At 32.4% G+C, this 19,127-nt stretch overlaps 1 protein-coding gene across 4 annotated transcripts in view; it reads right to left on the bottom strand.

The window, feature by feature from the left end:
* ZNF280D (zinc finger protein 280D) overlaps positions 1 to 19,127 on the bottom strand; it is a 107,144-nt gene that overhangs the window by 15,488 nt on the left and 72,529 nt on the right. For 2 of the 4 annotated variants that reach the window (XM_012728753.1, XM_012728752.1), the window contains 3 exons: positions 17,683 to 17,801; positions 17,203 to 17,239; positions 3,206 to 3,251 (listed from right to left, as the gene is read on the bottom strand). In XM_012728753.1, the coding sequence (XP_012584207.1) occupies positions 3,206 to 3,251; positions 17,203 to 17,239; positions 17,683 to 17,801 (202 nt within the window). Of the gene's footprint in view, positions 1 to 3,205; positions 3,252 to 16,045; positions 16,606 to 17,202; positions 17,240 to 17,682; positions 17,802 to 19,127 lie in introns of those variants that run through there. The other 2 variants (XM_012728754.1, XM_012728755.1) reach the window with 2 other exon arrangements.

Here is a 19,127-nt window from a genome sequence, read left to right as displayed (position 1 = left end):
AAAAAAAAAATGTGCAAAATGATGTAAAAATAAACTTTTTAATAAAAAAAAAGAATCTGAGGGTTTGAGAATTAATTATAATCAAGTATGAATGCATAAGGAAAGAATCAATGGAGGATGAAATTTTGAATTCATAAATTAGTTTTATGCTCAAGCCTTTACATATTTGATAGAAGAGCAGTAAACTATGTTTGTCCTCAGAGACCAACTCTGCTGGGGTATGGAAGAAAAGAATACTATTTTTAATATCTAGAAACTCAGAATGCTAAATAAGAACTACAAAGATCATCACTCTATTCCTCACATTCACCACTAGGCTAGCAAGTATTAAATAACAATCAATAGCAGTATTCAAGGAAGAAAGGTGAGAATGTAGAGAAACAGAGACAGCTACTGAGGCTCAATTTCAACAGCAAAGTATAAAGCTGAGTGTGGTGCAAGGCCACTGAGAAAAATCTCCAATAATATAACTCACCCAAAGCATATGGCAATACTAGAAAAATTGATCCTAGTGTTATAGTAAGGATACCATAACAATAAAAGGCCAAAACCCAGGACAGTTTCTTACTAGATGAACCCAAGCCCCAACAGTAGACTAAACAGAGGGGAAGGTATACCCATTTTTAGATATAAGTACTGTTTTTCTCAGCCTTTATCTATAGCCTACATTCAATTATGCATTATACAACACACAGAAAAACAAGGGGGAAAATGTACTGTCAGAAGACAAAGCTATTAGCAGAACCACTATCAGAACTATCTGACAGAAAATTTTAAATTACCATGACTAATACATTAAATGCTTTGCTAGAAAAAAAGCAAAAGAATTCCTATGACAAAAATGCAAATTTTAACAGCCAGAACTCTTACAACTCATTGCAAATGCTGGGGTGGGGGGGAATAAACAACCCCCTATGACAACAATGAAAAGATGAATTTAAGGGGAGTCACCAGTAGACCTGATGCAAATTACTGAAAATAAAATAAAAAGAATAATTTAAAAAAAAGGTGTGTTGGAAATGGAAATCAGAATAGAATGTTTAAGAACAGGGGCTAACATCAAATGGTACAATACATGTAAAAATGAAACCCTGGATGCAGAAGATAAAGAATAGTTTAGCAAAAATCAATCATGGTAAGCGTCAAAAAATTTACATTATATGAATAGACAAATATATCAACAAATGAATAAACAAACCAGCTTTAGATAAAATATGGCCAAATCAATGAGGACTACTGTAAAATATTGGCAACCAAAGGAAAGTGATAATTTATATATTTATATAGAAGTAAATATAAGAATTACAGTAAGATATTTCATTAGAAAATATTCAAGGTAAAAAATAATAACTTCTTTAAACTACTAAAAGAAACAAAACTTCCAACTAGTATTCTATACTCATTAAAAAATATCTTTCAAAAATGAAAAATTAAAGATTTTAATGAAATAAGGAAGAATTATCTGTAAATCTGTTACATGTGATACACTAAAGAAAGTTCTTTAGTGAAAAGTAATGACACCAGACATAAACAGAAAGTTGCATAAAGAAATGAAAGGCACTATTAATGGAGAAAAATGAAGGTCATTAGAATTTTTTTTTTGTTCTTAAAAACCACTAAAGTAAAAAGCAGTAAAACCGTGTTACATATTTATTACCTACATAAAAAGAAAATACATAACAATAGATAAGAATTAACCCCATCAAAATAAGAGGATTATCACTAAAATTCCCAGGTATTAGAAGGATAAGGGCACGTTACAAAAAATTTCTATACATATAAATTCAACATCTTCAATAAAATGTACCAATTCCTTGAACAATAAACTAATAAAACTAAAGAACAAAGAGGTAACAACAAAAATCCTATACATATTTAAAAATTTTTGTGCTTTAAAAACTTTCAAATAAAAGAAAACTTTCTGTGGTATAAATGAAAGTTGCCTGGGAAAAGGCTGCTACTTCTATCTAGATTTCAATTGATTCACTATACAATATAGAAATGCTACTCATAAAATAAATGTCAATCTGCCTCACTTTGTTGTATTCAGAAAGGCACAAGCATTATTAAGTAAATATTTTAAAAACTGACATTTAGAAAGCATGTGAGCAAAACTATTTGTACACTCATCCATTACAGCAGGTAAATAACATCTGTACTATAACCCTGAATGTTATAGTCACAGTGCTGGTAAAAGTTAGCTGAAACATATTTACTCTATACTAAAATTACTTCTATTTTAAAAATTGGTTAAATATTCTTGATAGTCTAAATGACCCAGAAAATTAAATAATAACCTGGAAAGATTAATTTCCCAAAGTGCCAAATGATGGATTTGTTTACTGATTTCAGGATGTTTGAAGAGTAAACTTAATGTCTAGGTCAAAACAAAAGCAATTTATAATTTTACTTAGTGTTAGGTATTCCTAAATTTGATCACAAGAGATAACATCTCAATTCTTCCTTAACAACAATCCAGCAATTACTACTAATGCATGCACACTGGTGTTTTAAGTATGAAGGTTTCTCAAACTATTAAAAATAGATCTACCATATGATCCAGTAATTCCACTCCTAGGTATCTAACTGGAGAATGAAAATCTTATTAAAAGGGATATGCACACGCCTATATAGACTGCAGCACTATTCACAATATCCAAGTTATAGAAACAACCTAAGTACCCATTGACAGATGAGGGGACTGAGATGTGATGCCTATACACAATGCAATACTAGTCAAGTATTTCAGAGGAAAAAAAAAAAGATGAAATCTTGCAACTGCAACAACTTAGAATGAAGGGAATTATGCTAAGCAAAATAAGTCAGGAGGAAGACAAATAACAGATGATTTCACTCATATATAGAACAAAGGAACAGATAAAACAAATCAAAACACTCTAAAAAGTCTGACACTGGAACTCAGGTCACCAAAGGGCAAGAAGGCAGTGAGGAACAGAGGGATGTGGCCCAATGACTAATGTAAAGGACTATGGGTGAGTTGGTGGGTATGGGGTGGTGATATACATACATCAGAAGAGGCATGAACATATACCTCTGAAGCTACTGCAATATAAAAAAGTAATACAATTAGCAGAAAGATTTATTTGTGCTAAAGTGGGGAAAAAAGAATTTGAAATGTTCTAAAATTCATACCAACAATACTTTCAAGTACATAAAACTATAAGGTAGGAATAAAAAACTTTACCTCAGACACAGGTTCTTGTTTCTTATTGGGAGCTTCATTTTTTAATCTTGAAAACAAAATAAGTATTTAGTATTTTATTTTACATTACAATGAAAATTTTTACATGTGTAAAGTAATTGAAATGTCAATGTAAATTAATGTAGAATAGAAAACCTCTGAATGTGCTAAATACATTATTTCCTTCCCTGAAAACAAAAATATTTAACAAATATTCTTTATGAGAAGTATAATTTAAAATGAAAGAAGTAACACAATAGTAAAGCAGTTTTAAAATAATTACTCTTTAACAATGAAAGCTAGTTTTATGTTTCAATATTAACCTAACTCATACCATTATTCACAGGTATGAGTTACAGGACTTGAAAACAGAAGGTATTTGCCTATATCAAATTCAATATGCTATTCCATGTCAATATATATTATAATAAATTCACTAGAGTCAAATCACAGAAATAATTTTAAAATTTTAGAGGGTATAGTTTCTAACCTTTCATAAGCATAGTTCAGTATTACCTACAAATTTAACTTTCTAACTTCTAAAAATAAAAAGTAAAAAAATGCCATGCACAAAATCTTTTAAAATAATCAATTATAAAAGCGAACTTTTCTAAAGAATTTTTGTTGTAGAAACAGCTGGTGACTTATTTGCTGATAATATAATTTAAACTCAATTTTAATCTGCATAAGGGTGCCTCCCTGATCTGAAATGCCATTAATAGTGAAGTGATTCACAAATTTATGAAGGCTGAAAACCTATAAAAGTTCATTTAGAATGTAACAACTATGCATGATTTAAATTTTACAGGCAAAAATGATGACGTGTAGTAGGATAGGAATGTCAACTATTCAAAAGCTATTCTCATGATTAGTCAATGAAATAAGAGGAAAAGATTCCTCTTTATCCAGTCTCTGAGGGCACTTTGAGGTTAAATACTCTGTAACTTCATCAAGTAGTTAATGTCAACAACAATATTCATAAAGATGAAATAACATGAAGTGCACAGAACTCAATGCTTGAATGATTTATGTGGGAAAATAGTATCTTTTAAGAATAACATTAGAGGAGTAAGAAAACCAGAAAAATTAGTTTGAAAAAATAGATGTTAAATTAAATTAGTATTAAATTAATGAAGTTTTAGAGCAAATGTGTATATTACCATTGATTTTTATTTCTAAGCATTCATTAATTCTATACTCAAATAACAAGCTGAACCAAATGATGATAAGTTTTACAATACTTTATAAAAAAAGAAATTTTCTTTTCATCTTACTATTGAAAATATTATCAAAGACAGACATCATATTCTTATAAAAGATATTAACGTTCTAATCATTTTTATATTATGGTTATTCCAATAAATTGATTTTAAGCAGCAATTAAAACAAAATCTATTAAGAATGAGTAACATTTTATTGGTGTTTTAATTAGAGAAACAGTTTTCACACTATCTCTACAAGGAAAGTTGGCCACATACTAAGAAACTTCATTTTACTAGTTAATAAACTATTAGGAAATAATAAAATATAAAATTAACATTAGGAAGCCTATTATCCCACTCCTGTTTTATGGCCTTAACCATATAGGTATTCTATTTAAGGGAAAGGACTATCATAATCAATGAAAATATGTGGAAAACAAATCTAGAAAAAAAGTAGATAACCACACCTCATGAAATTTCATTGAGATTTGTATTTGTCACTAAAACAAATATTTAATTTTTATAACTAGAACAGCAAACTTCAACAAATTTTAAGACAACTACTATTACATCTCTAATTATTCTGTAAAGAAAAAATTCTTACCTGTAATTCTTATTCATTAAAGATACCTGCTGAAATAGTCATCATTTGAGATATTCATGGTAGAAGACAGTGAAATTTGCTAAGCTCAAAGTTCTGAGCTAATGACCTGCCATTAAGTATTATACTCTTCACCTATGAATGTTGCATTCATTTTTTATACAAAAATGTAGTACAGCATTTAAAACAAACGTTCTGTAAGATTTTAATATAAAGATGACAGTTATCTGGTGATCAATTTTAACATTTAATCATTAGAGATCAATATTACAAGTAGGTAATTTAACTCCAGTATTTACAGTAATTTATATTTTAACACACCTGTTAAAATAGATCTTTCTGGTATACTTCTAAGAGGTAATCCTTTCCTTCTAAAGCTAAATATGAAATAGATATCCCTTAAGCTAAACATGAAATAGATATCCCTACCTTCATATTTCTGTAAGTTGCATGACCAAGGCTACATATAAATATATATTTTGGATGAATTACAAGTGTTCTTTCAAAATGTTCATTCATACTATATAAACATGGAGATGAGGGAGGAGCTATAAGGGGAAAAATGCTCAGATTCATTTCAGCCAGGCCACATTCTTTCTTTCCAATAACATTTAAAACTTTCAGTGCTGATTTTTAAAATATAATCTTCAATTTAAGAATATTTGCAAGCATACTAAAAAAGTTGAAGAGTGTGTGCAACTCGCCAGTAGTAAAGTCAACTAGTTCTTAAGATCTTCCACTTAAGACATTCAGGATTAAACTTAAGATAGTAATCATCAAACTAAGAAACAACAGAAAAACATCTAATAACCATTTCCAATTATTTGTTCTGGATAAGGGTAGTGAAACTAAACATTTACTGTGTAGCACATATACCAGGGACCATGTGAAGAATCCTATTTCAAAGTTAAAACACAGTCCTTCCAGACCTCCCTGGTGGTCTAGGGGTTAAGTCTAAGGGCTATTACCAACAAGGCCTGAGCTGATCAACCCCAGCCAGGGAGCTAACCCACATATGTCATAGCAGACCTCTTCTGTCTCCCCATTACTCCCCTTAGCAGTATATTTTAGTAAATCCACCTGCTCTGCTTCCTACTCTACCTCTGGTGAATCTGGTGAATCCCTACACTCTGACTTACACCCAGTTCTTCTATGCAAAAGTAAATAAATAAAACCTTTAACAAACAAAGAAAAATTCAAACACAGTACTTTCTTTCAAGGAGCTCACTATCAAGAAACAGATAAAAGCTGTATACAGAACTGTGAAGTGTTAGAAAAGAGACCTGTATATGATGCAATGGTTGTACAAAGAACAGAATCACTATGAAAAGAGGTAAGCAAGATACTATAGTGCACTTGCTCTTGTGGCAAGAGGAGAAATTAGCAAAGCAGGGGAAGTGGATTCAAGGCAGAGTAAAGTCAAAGAAGTATGAAATAAGATGGTAATGATAAGAGATCCTGAAAGGTCTACTATATAGGAAGGTAGGACAGAAGGGAGAGTAGGTAAAGATACAACTAGAGATAACAGCCACTTCATGCTAAGAACTCTACTGTCAGACTAACGGAAAGTACGATCAGGTCTGTACATTAGAAAGAAAGGGAGCTGTTAGAAGAGCACACCTGGGGGGGTGGCTGGAGGGACTTTGGGGGGGGGGGGGGGTGTCCATTAACAGATAGTTAATGACTGTCTCAAAGGAAGCAGCAGCATTTTCTATCAATGGAGAAGAGGAAATGTCAGGAAGATTTTAAAAGCAAGATAAAACCCATAGAATGAGCACAAACCGGATAAAGATGAATGAATAAAGTAAACATATCCCCTACAAATATATGCCTTAAGTGGGATGAAGATGGTAATGCCATAACCAAGACAGTGAACTAAGGGGTGGGGGTGTATTTTGCAGGAGATATTGTTTTGAGCATACTGAATCTGTGAAGGCTGCAGAACATTCTCACGGAAATATTTAACATAACTGCTCAGTCTTGTATATTTCAACAGTCACAGCCACAATTTCAACCTTGACTATTATTCAAAAATATCCAAAAACATCATCCAGAGTACGACCCATACACTTCTATTATTTTTCAAAAATTCTGTTCCAAGCATTTACATTGTCCAGTAACCCCCATCTTGATGATAAGAAATTCTGAGGCCTAAAAATAGTAAATATTAAGCAACAGAACCAGGATTAAGTAATGGTTCCCATTTCAAATTTCCACTGTACTGCCTCACAGCCAATTCCTCTCTTGACTCAGGCTCCCTTATAGTCATGGCAGGAAAAGTGGTACGCTTAACTGATCTGCTTCTAGATGTTTGATTGCCAGTATGAAACATGTTTGATTGCCAGTATTCTTCTCAAAGAAACATGTATGATTGCCAGTACTCTTCTCAAAGAAACCATTTATGCCATTGTTTGCTGAAATGTTCTACTTGTATATCAAGAAATACAGCTCTCTGACTGGGAAGCTGAATTCTGTTCCCAAAGCTACAACTTCCTTCCCTCTTCTGGAAACAGATTGCCTTTACAGTAAAGTTTAGTTTCACCTAGTTCCTGGGCCAATCACAAATAAGGCAGAAGTACATCTTATATAAGAGTTCAGTATTTGTTAGTTTAGTCTTTGAAAACAAACTGCAATAATTTAAATTGAGGCTACATACTTAAGTCATGTGACCTTGGGCAAGTAATTTACGCATGTACTTCTGTTGTCTTACCCATAAAATTGAGACAAAACAGTGCATATATCATTAGATTGTGAAAATTAAGTTAAAAAACAGAAGTGTCTGATACACTGTGTATACTCAATGTTAGATATTATTGACATGAGTATAGAATCAGGAAATCACTTATCCAGAATTCCTTTGAGCAGGTCACACAGGCTTTTATAGTTTTTCAAACTAAAACATTTTCAGTGTCTTAAGACTTTTGTGCCAACTTCTCACCTTCAACATAACACATTAGACATTTGTATTGCTGGTGTAGTTCTATAGAGACCTGTCTTATTTGCTCCAACAGTGAGCTAGAAACTATGTGCCCGTTTCTAAATAGCTGGGTAAAATGTGGTCATCTACACGTAGGGAAGAAAGAGAAAAATTTATTGTAGATGGATAAAAGAACTAGGAAAGATGGAGTCAAGGAGAGACAAAGTGTTTATGTATAAAAAAGTGAAGTAGAAGATAAGGTAATTAAATTAATTAATTTCAATGCCAGACTAGGGCTTTTTTTTTTTTTTTTTTTGGTAATATTGAATTAAGCCCTAGATACTTAATTTATAGTCCATATAGTAACTACCCTCTGGACTAGTAGACTAAAAAAAAGGGTAGTAACCTTAGAATTACAGTGTAAGTTGGTACGGTTTGTTCAAAAAGATAACAAAGTTTCATTATTTTTTTCCATTTCTTAGTCTCCCATTGCTCTCTGCTTACCAGATACCAAAAACAGATTAAAACCACAATAGTTCCTTCTTACTGGTTGCAATTTACACAATAAAGGCAAATATGTTTACTTTGAAAAGGAAAAGCTTTAAAAGGTAAAGATTGGGCCCTCCCTGGTGGCGCAGCGCGTTAAAGCATAGCACTGAGAATCTAAAGCCGCTTCGCATGAGTTCGATCCCAGTTCGATCCCAGTTCGATCCCAGTTCGATCCCCGTCTGCCCCGGAGGTGACCACATGGTGTGGCAGACCTCTCCTGACCCACCCGCAGCTCCCCTCAGCAGTGTACTTCGTCGATCTGCCTGTTCTGTTCCCCACTCTATCTCTGGTGAAGCCTCTCACCGCCCCTAGCCTCTGGCCTGTACCCCAATTCTGTATGCACAAATAAAGAAATCTTTAAAAAAAAAAAAGTGAAGATTGTTTCAAATATTAATGTCTATTAAGAGAGGGCTATTTTCCACTATCTGTAATCCCAGTTAAATTTCACAGGTTTAGATAAGTAAGATAAAACAAGTTTAGAGAACTAAAGATTTCATAGGTGAACTGTTTGCTGTTTTATGTATGCTAGAAAAAAAATAAATGAGAGGAAAAACAGTATAACCATTTTGAATACTGAGGCTTTACAGCTTTATGACCAGTTAATAATTCCTTCAAAATTCAGAATTTCACAAATATAATGGAATAATTTCTTACATATTCTTCAATGCTCAGAGATTCAATGAAGGCAAACTTTTTAAAAAAAACAAATAATATTTTTAAGTATAAAACTTACCCAAAAAAGTTACCATCCTGCTTCTGAAGTATGGCTGCTTCCATTTGTGAAGCATAATGACTTAGTGGTTTAGTTGAGAGTAGTATAATAAAATACAATTTTCTATTTTGGAACAAGTCTAGATCTTTCCTGGTACAGAATTTCATCAGGTTACACAATGTAATATATACCTGGTGATAGATTTAAGTGATTATAAAGTCATTTGATTCTGTGGCCCTGTGAAGATGTGGATTCAGTGGATACATTTCTGACTGTCTTATTCTGTAATCACCCTGGTGACATAAAACATATCTTTTTTAGGCCCTCCCTGGTGGCGCAGCGGTTAAAGCACTGCACTAAGAAGCTTAAGCCAATTCCGCATGAGTTCGATCCCGCCTGCCTGCCCCGGAGATCCACATGGCGAGGCAGACCTCTCCTGACCCGCCCGCTGCTCCCCTCAGCAGTGTACTTCGTCCATCTGCCTGTTCTGCTCCCCACTCTGTTCCTGGTGAGTCCTCTCACCCTCCGCATCTCTGGCCTGTACCCCAGTTCTGTATGAATAAATAAATCTTTAAAAAAAAAAAAACATATCTTTTTTATTCACGTTTTTATTTCCAGCATATAAGCTTACGTTTGATGCCCACAAATATTTGGAATGGTTATTTATATTGTAGTATAACAGAAATGTTCTGTTATACTACAATATAATCACTAATAGAACTAAGTATAAAACTTATTATTCTCATAGCTACTCTGAAATATGACAGCAATTAATTTTCAATAAAAATAACTACAACTCCTGGGTATTTGATTCAATCAATAAAATAGAAAACTGGTTAAGCAGCCTGTATTCCCAAATTTAAGTTATTATGATTTTACTATGGATTCTTATGCTTTGAAGACATGCTTCAGGCACTTATCTTTGTATTCTCAATTTCTGTCATGAACCTTACAAAACTAAAACTTCTAAGCTAATCTATTCAAATAGACAGAGAAGACAGAGGAATGGGTAAATACATGTCATAAAGGGAGGAATCGAAGAGAAATTTCATGATTGAGTTATAATTTTCCAACATCTGAGATTTTAAAAAATCATTCCAAGAGTCTACAAACTCTACTATTGTCAACCTGGACAATTATGCATTAAATTTTTATTAGTTTTGGATAAGTAGTCAGAAAGCTGGCAATGAACACCTAGAAATAATAAAAAATTTCTAAACAGAAGGAATGAAAGCTCAAAAGGATATATTTCTCCTAAACAAAGAGGATTCATTGTAGTTTGCAACCTGGGTGTGTTTGTAGTTGTCATAAAGGAAAAGTCAGTGCTACACTCAGTTCTGGTATTATGTAATTGAAGCATTGCAATAAAATGCCATCCAACTAGCAGTTTGGTTAAATGTACTGTCTGTCGCACCTATGAATGATAAGACAAAGTCACAAACAACCACAGTGCAGTCAGAGTGCTGCTAAAAGTATTAAATAAGATTCTCCTGATAAGTAGTTTGAGTCTCTTGTCATCAATAAGACTAAATAACAACAGTAGTTAATAGCAGTAACAGTTGTAAAAGTAGTAATACAGTGGTATTAGCAGCAACCAAAACCGACATTTTTTATTGACAAGTTTTTACAAGGCCATCACTAGATAACACTACTTAATTACCTAAATTAATAATTTCATTTTCATGTTACCTCTATTTCTTAGTTACCTTGCAAAAGATTGATTATAAACCTTTCTCTGAACTGATGTTCAACAAGGTTTACTTAATTCTCTCAAAGCTACAAAATTGTTTAGATATAAAACTAGGATGTAAATCTAGGAGTTATTTCAATATTACACTGCTTTTAAAACATCATATATCGCAGAAGTAAATATGGTATTTTTCAGTGTACAGTACTTAAAAAGTAAGCTACTATGCTTCAACAAATGATAAAGAGGAGGCAAACTAGCTTTTACAAGTTTCTAGGTAAGACTAAGCTCTTTCAGTGCACTGAGAAGACTGCAGAACCTCAAAATCAGAGGTAGGCCAAAACTAGGAGATAAAACAGTGTGACCAGTATGAGGCAGTATAATTTGGGGGAAAACAGCATATTATTTATAGAGGTAGCTGTGACTAAAAGGAGTCTAGGAGCATTCAGTGTCATTAGAAATTAAGTTTAGTGAGTTTCAAAAAACAGAAATCTAATGGTATGACGGATAAAAATATCTAAAGATACAGATTTAAGAAAGTTAACCAAAATGACATGTGAAAATGGCATGGGAAGGTTAATGAAAATAAAGCTGGAGATTAGGGAAATTCTATCTGAATAAAATACATTAAGAAAAAAAATCACTTAGGGGTAGTAAAACAGTAACAATGATAAATTCACACCTGCATAGTGCTTCCAATGTGACACTTTGTAAATACTACATACATACAGCAGCTCATTTAATTTCCAACAATATCAGATCCTGGGCTCTTTAACCACGAAAACACATTGTTCTTTTAAGGGTCTGAGAGTGTTTAATATAGAACTGGTATCAAATTTTCTAATGTTACTATCAAGGAAGATCTCCATTTACTGTTTAAGCAGGAAGTAAAACTAAAAATAAAATCCTTAACAGATAGTAAAAGGTTAGAAATAGTTATGGTTTTAAGTAAAGCAGGTAAGTGGATAGATTAATAATCGAAACAGAATTACAGAGAGAAGATAGTTATGAGTCATCAACCTTCTGGAAATCTTGCTGTGAAATCATGTAAAGTAACTATTCCTCCAAATACAATATCCCTTGTTGCTACAATCAAGTAGAATAAGCTAATAACTGGTCTGTTTCTATGATGTAATTAATTGATTTTTACAAGCACTAATAATTAGAATACAATTTTTCTTGATATAACTTCTAAAAGTCTGAAAATGTACACTGCTAACACTCAGTTATAACGGTCTCTTACAAGGGATTCCTAAACGTGAGTGAAATATCTAGGAATTCATTAGTCAACATTGTACAAATCTTAGCCAATATTCTGTACAACTTCTGTTTGTTTCCCAATTCAGAAAATCTGAAAAATTATTATCTAGATCTATATTATATGCACTATTCTCTGAAGAGTACTATCAAGAAGTTAGTAAGTACTAAAGGAAAAAGTTCCAAAGTCAAATATTCTCATAGATGTCCACAGGTCACATACAGAATTTAAAAAAAAAAAAAAAAACATTTTAAACAATCTATTTAATTTTAGCTTGCATTTCCTGAATTTATTTGACTATGGAAACCTTTCCCCACCCACTTCCACACCCAGAGTCTAGTTTGGGAAACATGAACCTAATTGCCTTCTCTTATAGAAATGTAAGAGAACTGCTTTCTCAAGAAAATGTTTGTAGAAAGTTAAAGCCTGCAAAGAGTAACATGGACATTTTTCTCAAGGTCAACTGAGTCCCTATTTCTGCTCCTGAGGATAAGCCATGTATGACATTCAGAATTTATCTCTTCATAAGAACAAATCACGGTATGTAGGCATATATAATAACTGAGTAACAGAATCTCAGAACTCTACAAGTTAGAAGCCATATTTTACAACTAGGGTAAGTTAGGCTGCAAGGACACAGTAGCATCCCCCCCCCCCACACACACACACATCACTGGCATTCGTTTTCTTCACCAATTTTTTTATCTTCCTTACACCTTTTACTATCAGATTGTCCAGAGCTCAGTCCATAGAACTCTCCCTTTGTCTCTATTATATACCTTGGCGATCTCAAATAAATTATACTTTTTAAAATGCTGTCTTTTGGGGCAATAGCATATCCACACACAGTGATAAGAAATAACAGAGAGAGATCCCATGGTACACCCTTTGTCTATTTTCCCCCGTGAAAATATTTTACAAAAAAAGTCCCTACATAAATATCCTAGTCAGGATACTGAATGTGATGCAATACACTGATTTCCCCAATTTGACCTGTATTCATTTCCATGACAATTTAAAATATTAAATGATGTGCACAGCCTAGAACATTCCCCTAAATTCATAAAGGCAAATGACTAATAGCTAATCAGTATCTCAAATTAAAACATATCCCAAATCAAAATCCCCAATTTCCCTTCCAGTTCTACTACTAGTCTTCCCCATCTCAGTTAGTATCAATGCCATGTTTTTAGTTGTTCAGACTAAAAAATGTGAATCATCCTCAACACTTTCTCTCATACTTCATATCCGAACTGTCAACACTTTCAAAAGATATTCAAAATTAAACCTGTTACCACCTACACTGCTAGCATACTAGCCTAAGTCCTCTCCATCTCCTCCCTGGGTTATTACAATAACTCCAAGTACCTCCCTAATTCTGTTCCTTTTCTTCTATAGTTTGTTCTCAAGTAATAGTTAAGAGACTTCTGTATTTAAGAGGTTTTGTTGATTATGATTTTTATTGAGATATAAAACACCTTTCAAATCTATGGCTTCTTATCAGAAGAAAGAGTCAATGTCTATAGATATATAAGACATGGCCCCATTACCTCACAGGTCCCACATTCCTATTCTCCCTCTTGTTCACACAATTGCAATTTAGTAAATCAGATATAATCACAATTCAGGGTTTTGACATTAGCTGTTTCTTCTTGTAGTTTTTGTTCTTAACATATATTAAGAATTTTCCTTACCTCTTTTAAATCTTTACTCAAATCTCCCTCACCTGGCCACCAAATTTTATTTATTTACAATGGAAGTCACAAAGGGGTTTGCCACCATAGTCATTCCAACACCATACTCTACCATCTCTGACCACCATATTTTAAATAGCAGCCTTGGATTTTACCTTTACTTACTTGTTATTTTTACTCCCTTGTTTACTTTCTTTTATCTCCATAGTACTATCATCTAACATACTCTATATGCTATATATTTTATATATAAAATAGTCTGTCTTAAATGACTAAATCGTCATTTAGTCCATTTTCAAGTGCCTAGAAACATGCCAGACCAAAATATATGCACACAAAAAAATCTGTTGAATAAGTAAATGAGGAGGTGCTATGCCAAATATGACAAAATAAGTCTCTAAGAATCTAAGTCTCATTTTTCTTAAGAATGGTGATAGACTCAAATTGAACCAATTTAATTTTTTATTCAGAAGTAAACAAAAGCATGATCAGGTGAATAAATTATTTGGGATGACTTGCTTGTTGGTAAAGAGGGATCAGGTTGAAGCTAAAACTCATTAGCACTAAATCAAAATTCAACCAATTGCCTATAATAGGCAAATTTTCTATTTATTGGTTTAAGTACTTTGACTTTTTTTTAGTATTTATTCATAGAGAACTGGGGTACAGGCCAGAGGTGAAAGGGCAGTGAGAAGATTCACCAGAGACAGAGAGGGGAGCAGACTAAGCTGACTGACGAAGTACACTGCTGAGAGGAGCAGCAGGCGTGTCAGGGGAAGTCTGCCACACTATGTGGATAACCTCCCTGGCCGGTAATTGAACTTGTGCTGAAGAGGCCTTAGTTTCATAGTGTGGTGCTTTAAATCGCTGTGCCACCAGGAAGGGCCTTCTTTGTCTTTTTTATAAGGAAGCTAATGTGGTAGAATTTTTAAGAGTTTAAGCTAAGAAAGTGGATATGATATATAAAGTAGTCTTATGAAAAAAGGCAGTATACCTACATTGTTTTATCATATTATTAACTATGATCGAAGCAGAGCAAATATCTACAAATAAAAATGAAATAGGTTAAAAATGGAAAAAGAATACTGTTTCCAGGCAAATTTTAATATACTTTTAAACACTATATAGAAAGAGAGTGGATAATGTAACTTCTAAGAGACAGAAGGAAATGGAGACTAGTATATCATCAAGTCCACTTAAAAGAAACAAGTCACTCTTTGGAGTGTTTGGAAAAATCATTCATTTACAGTAAAAGTTAGTTTGGAAGTTTAAACTAAAAAATTCAACTCTGATTATTAACTGAGAAGAGCACTTTATATAATAGTCATCTAAATTTGCTGTAAGTCTGATTCAAAGTAAAATTGAAATTCTAATTTTAGAGGAAAAAACAGGATTGAGTCATAGTTTCAAGTTTGCCTATCCTTGTGGCAACTAAAATAACAAAAGACAATTTGCTTGGCTTTGAAATTCAAGAAATTGTATAGTATGATTAGTGGTGACCTTTCCCTTGTACTAAAATAAGTGAAATATACACTAAATAGATATAGCTCTCATTTTACAGGTCAATTATTTACACAAAACATTTAAAGCAATGTTCCTATCTATGATGAAAACTATAGCTATTATATAAAAGTATCTGCTAGTAAATAATTCTTGAGGCACTTAAACAATATAATTTTTTATTAAGAATAAATAACATCAAAACTGTTTAGCTCTATATTCAATGTAACTGAAACAAATGTCAAAGTTTTAAAATATACATATATGTGTAAATATATGTTGTGTGTGTATAAATAAATGAAAGAAACAAGTGCATTATAGGCCCACATATTTTTTCATGTTACCTTTATCCAAAAGAACTAAATTTATGACTGAGTAAATAACATTAAAACTTCCTTTAGGTCTATAAGAAGAGGGATTTGCCAATTCTTTATACTCTAGAACTCACAATTAAGATCACTATTAATACTACTAAAATAAGGCAGAATATAAAATATTATCTAATGGTTTAATTTGAATAAACAACAGCCAAATTAAGAAGTTACAAATAGGCAGCTATAGGGAATATGAAGAAAATTCTAGGTGATCTATTCTTAACAAAACAAAGCAAACATTCAACAGTTTTAAAGACTATAAAATAGACATCATAAAATAGCTATCAATAAATTTGAAGAACAAAACCAAGTTATTAAAATTAAAATTTTAGAAAATAAAACTCTTGAGAATTGGTATAGTTGAAAAACTACAGAGTTAATTGGGTAATATATTTTAAATGACAGTACAAATAACTACAGTTTTAGAACATAAATGTAGAAACCTGTTGTTCCAAGGACATAAAAATAACCATGGTTTTTCTAATAACCAGTTTTTGTATTCATGAACTGCATTTTAGTTAGAGAAAGATTAAAAGATATCAAACAGTCAAAATGACTGAACTTCAACTTGGATGTTGGAAGTATTACTCTGATGGGCTTTTCTTGTTTAGAAGTAACCCACAGGCTGTACATGAACAGCCAAGCCCCCAGTAGGAAGTTGTGCTCAATTTGGTGGACTTTGAGGTAACCTCTGGCTAAATCAACATTAGCCTTATGGGAGGCCAACAATGAAGAAAGGGAGTTTCCCCAAGATCTGATTTCTTGAGACCACAATTTAGAGAAGGCCCCACAGTGAAATTATTCATATTTCTTGGAAAGAGAGAACAGGCATCAGTTGTGTCCATCGAAGGGGGACACTGTCTAGGTGTACCCTGCACATTTTTTGAAATCTCTGGGCTGCTTCTGCATCTGAAAAATAAGAAAAATAGCACAATGACAGACAACGAATGAGGAAAAAGACAGTTATCTGGCCTAAAAACTTAAGACTTATAAGAAATTAAGAAAGCAGACAAAACAGACAAAAAGACAAACAGCCATATCATTTGTAATGTATTATTCTGAAGGCAAATACAGCAGAGAAAAACACAAATTATTTTAAGCAAAGTAAGAAATGATCATAGCAAAGAAAAGTTATTATTGGAGAAAGCCAACTGCAGAAAAAAAAAAATATGTTAAGATATGTCAACCTGACACAAAGATAAGGTGGAATAAGGATCTAGTCCCATTTGAAGCTGAAAAGAGCTGAGTAATGAGAGCTAGTGTCATGAACTTGGCTGCTTAACTGCCTTTGTGTAAGAAAACATCTCAGAACTTTGAACTTAGGAAATTCCAACTTGTCTTGCACCAGGTCACGAGCTCCATAGAGCAGGAACCTATTTCAACAAGCAGCTTTAAAAAAAAAACAAAATACTTTAATATTTTTCATTTCTATTAATGGTACATTTTAAAATGCAATAATGCTAAAATCCATCAAAGTTAAATGCACTGAATAAAAATTAAACTTACTCAGAAAGATGTTCAGAAGTTGGGATACAAATAGAAACTGAAATTAGAAGAAAAATTTTATATTTAAAACAACATATGAGCATAGTCCAGAAAGAAAAAGAAAAATATTGGATGGTTTAAATTATAGGAGGAATGTGGGAACCAAATAAGGGATCAGGAAGAAGAATAATATAATTAAACTGAAAAAATTAACAGGCAGCTATAAGTCAGGAACATCCTATAGGGAAGGGGGAGGGAGAGGAATCAAAACAGGGGAGGAAAGAGCACAAAGGACTATGGTGATGGTGCATGGGTAGACTGGTGGTAGGAATTACACCTGAGAGTAGAAAGCATACACTGTATAGAAAGTAAAAATGATGTAAAATAAAACAACATATGAATATGAGTGAAAATAATGATTCATTAAATAGCCCATATTATGTGACCAAAAATACTGGAATAAATTTAAAAATCCAGATAAACACAATTACATATACATACCTTTCTCTAGTACAACTTGGCAAGTATGAGTTTCATGTTGACTTAAGTGTGTAGCCATATTATCTAAGCCAAAAACATCAGTTAGGAAATCACAATTAAGGCACACTAGAGTAATGCCCCTACAAAAAAAAAAAAAAAAACAAAAAGCAAAAAGTATAAAAGGTTTTTATCTTTCGTAAAAAAAAAATCCATACACAAATTCAAAGATTATTTTCCCATGATTTGCTCTTTGTGTTATAATTTTCTCTGCCATTTTTGAAGCTACTGAAGTGATTCTGCAGAAAATGGCATAGCTATATCCATGTTAATGCTGTAATTTACTTGAAAGAAAGTATTTTTGCTTTATAAACTTTCACCTCTCATACCAGTTGCTAAAGCTAAGAGACAAGCAACTAGTCTTGGCTGCACTAACAACTTGCACCATTTCCACCAGCAATATCTACCTGTGCCTCTGCCATTCTGTAAGGTGAAAGGGGTACAGTATTCATTCATTCAGTACTTATTTTCTAAGGGTATCTCTATCCATACTATACTACTAGATAAGAATATTGTGAAGATCAAAAAAACAATCTGCACCTTAACAGAGTTTACAATCTAATCTGTGATTTAGGTGAGGAAACAAATTAGAAGAGACAGATGAAGATTTTAAAGCAGATCTTCTAGCGCCACCAGTTATGTAACTAGTACTGGTTTTCCAAAATATTACTTCATTGATTCTCATAACAACCATCTAATTAAACTTTAACTTAAACAGGTAATTCACTACTGTAATCCAAAGCTTGAGTTCTTCAGCGTCACAGGTCCACTTGTTGGGACTTAACCTAATCTTTCCCTTAAAAAAATTTAAGTGTTTTAATTTTAAATAAAATATGTAAAGATCATAAACTTTCAAAAATACAGAAAATAATTTCCATAACCATCAATATTTTTGTATTTCAGTATGGTTTTTATATTCAAGGAATCAAGCTATGTATTTGAAGTATTTTAAAATAGTTGACATATTACAATACATGACAATGATCCAGATTCTAATTTTGCATAAACTTTTGCTTTTAGTTCAAGGTATTTTAGAAATATTAAACCTTCCAAAATACAGAATGCTTCAGAGAACTTATAAAGACAATATATGCTTAATTTATTATATTTAGCAAAGTTAAGAAATTGGAAGTTTGTTGCTAGGTAAAGCATTTGAAATGTCACATAAAACAATATCAAATATAAAAACATAAACAACACTAATGAAAATGTTTAAAAAATGTAAGTGTGCAATTTAAATTATTTTTATCAAACATTAATTAAAGACCCACTTTAAAGTTATTAAAAGGTACTAGATTTCTTGCAGATGGCCAACAAGCATATGAAAACATGTTCAACATCACTCGTAATAAGAGAGATGCAAATTAAAACCACAATGAGATACCACCTCACCCCAGTGAGAATGGCAC

The sequence above is a fragment of the Condylura cristata genome, unplaced genomic scaffold, assembly GCF_000260355.1.
Source record: "Condylura cristata isolate star-nosed mole 26May11 unplaced genomic scaffold, ConCri1.0 scaffold00023, whole genome shotgun sequence".
NCBI lineage: Eukaryota > Metazoa > Chordata > Mammalia > Eulipotyphla > Talpidae > Condylura > Condylura cristata.
The sequence above is the reverse complement of the archived record's forward strand: the minus strand, read 5'-3'. Positions and strand labels throughout refer to the sequence as shown.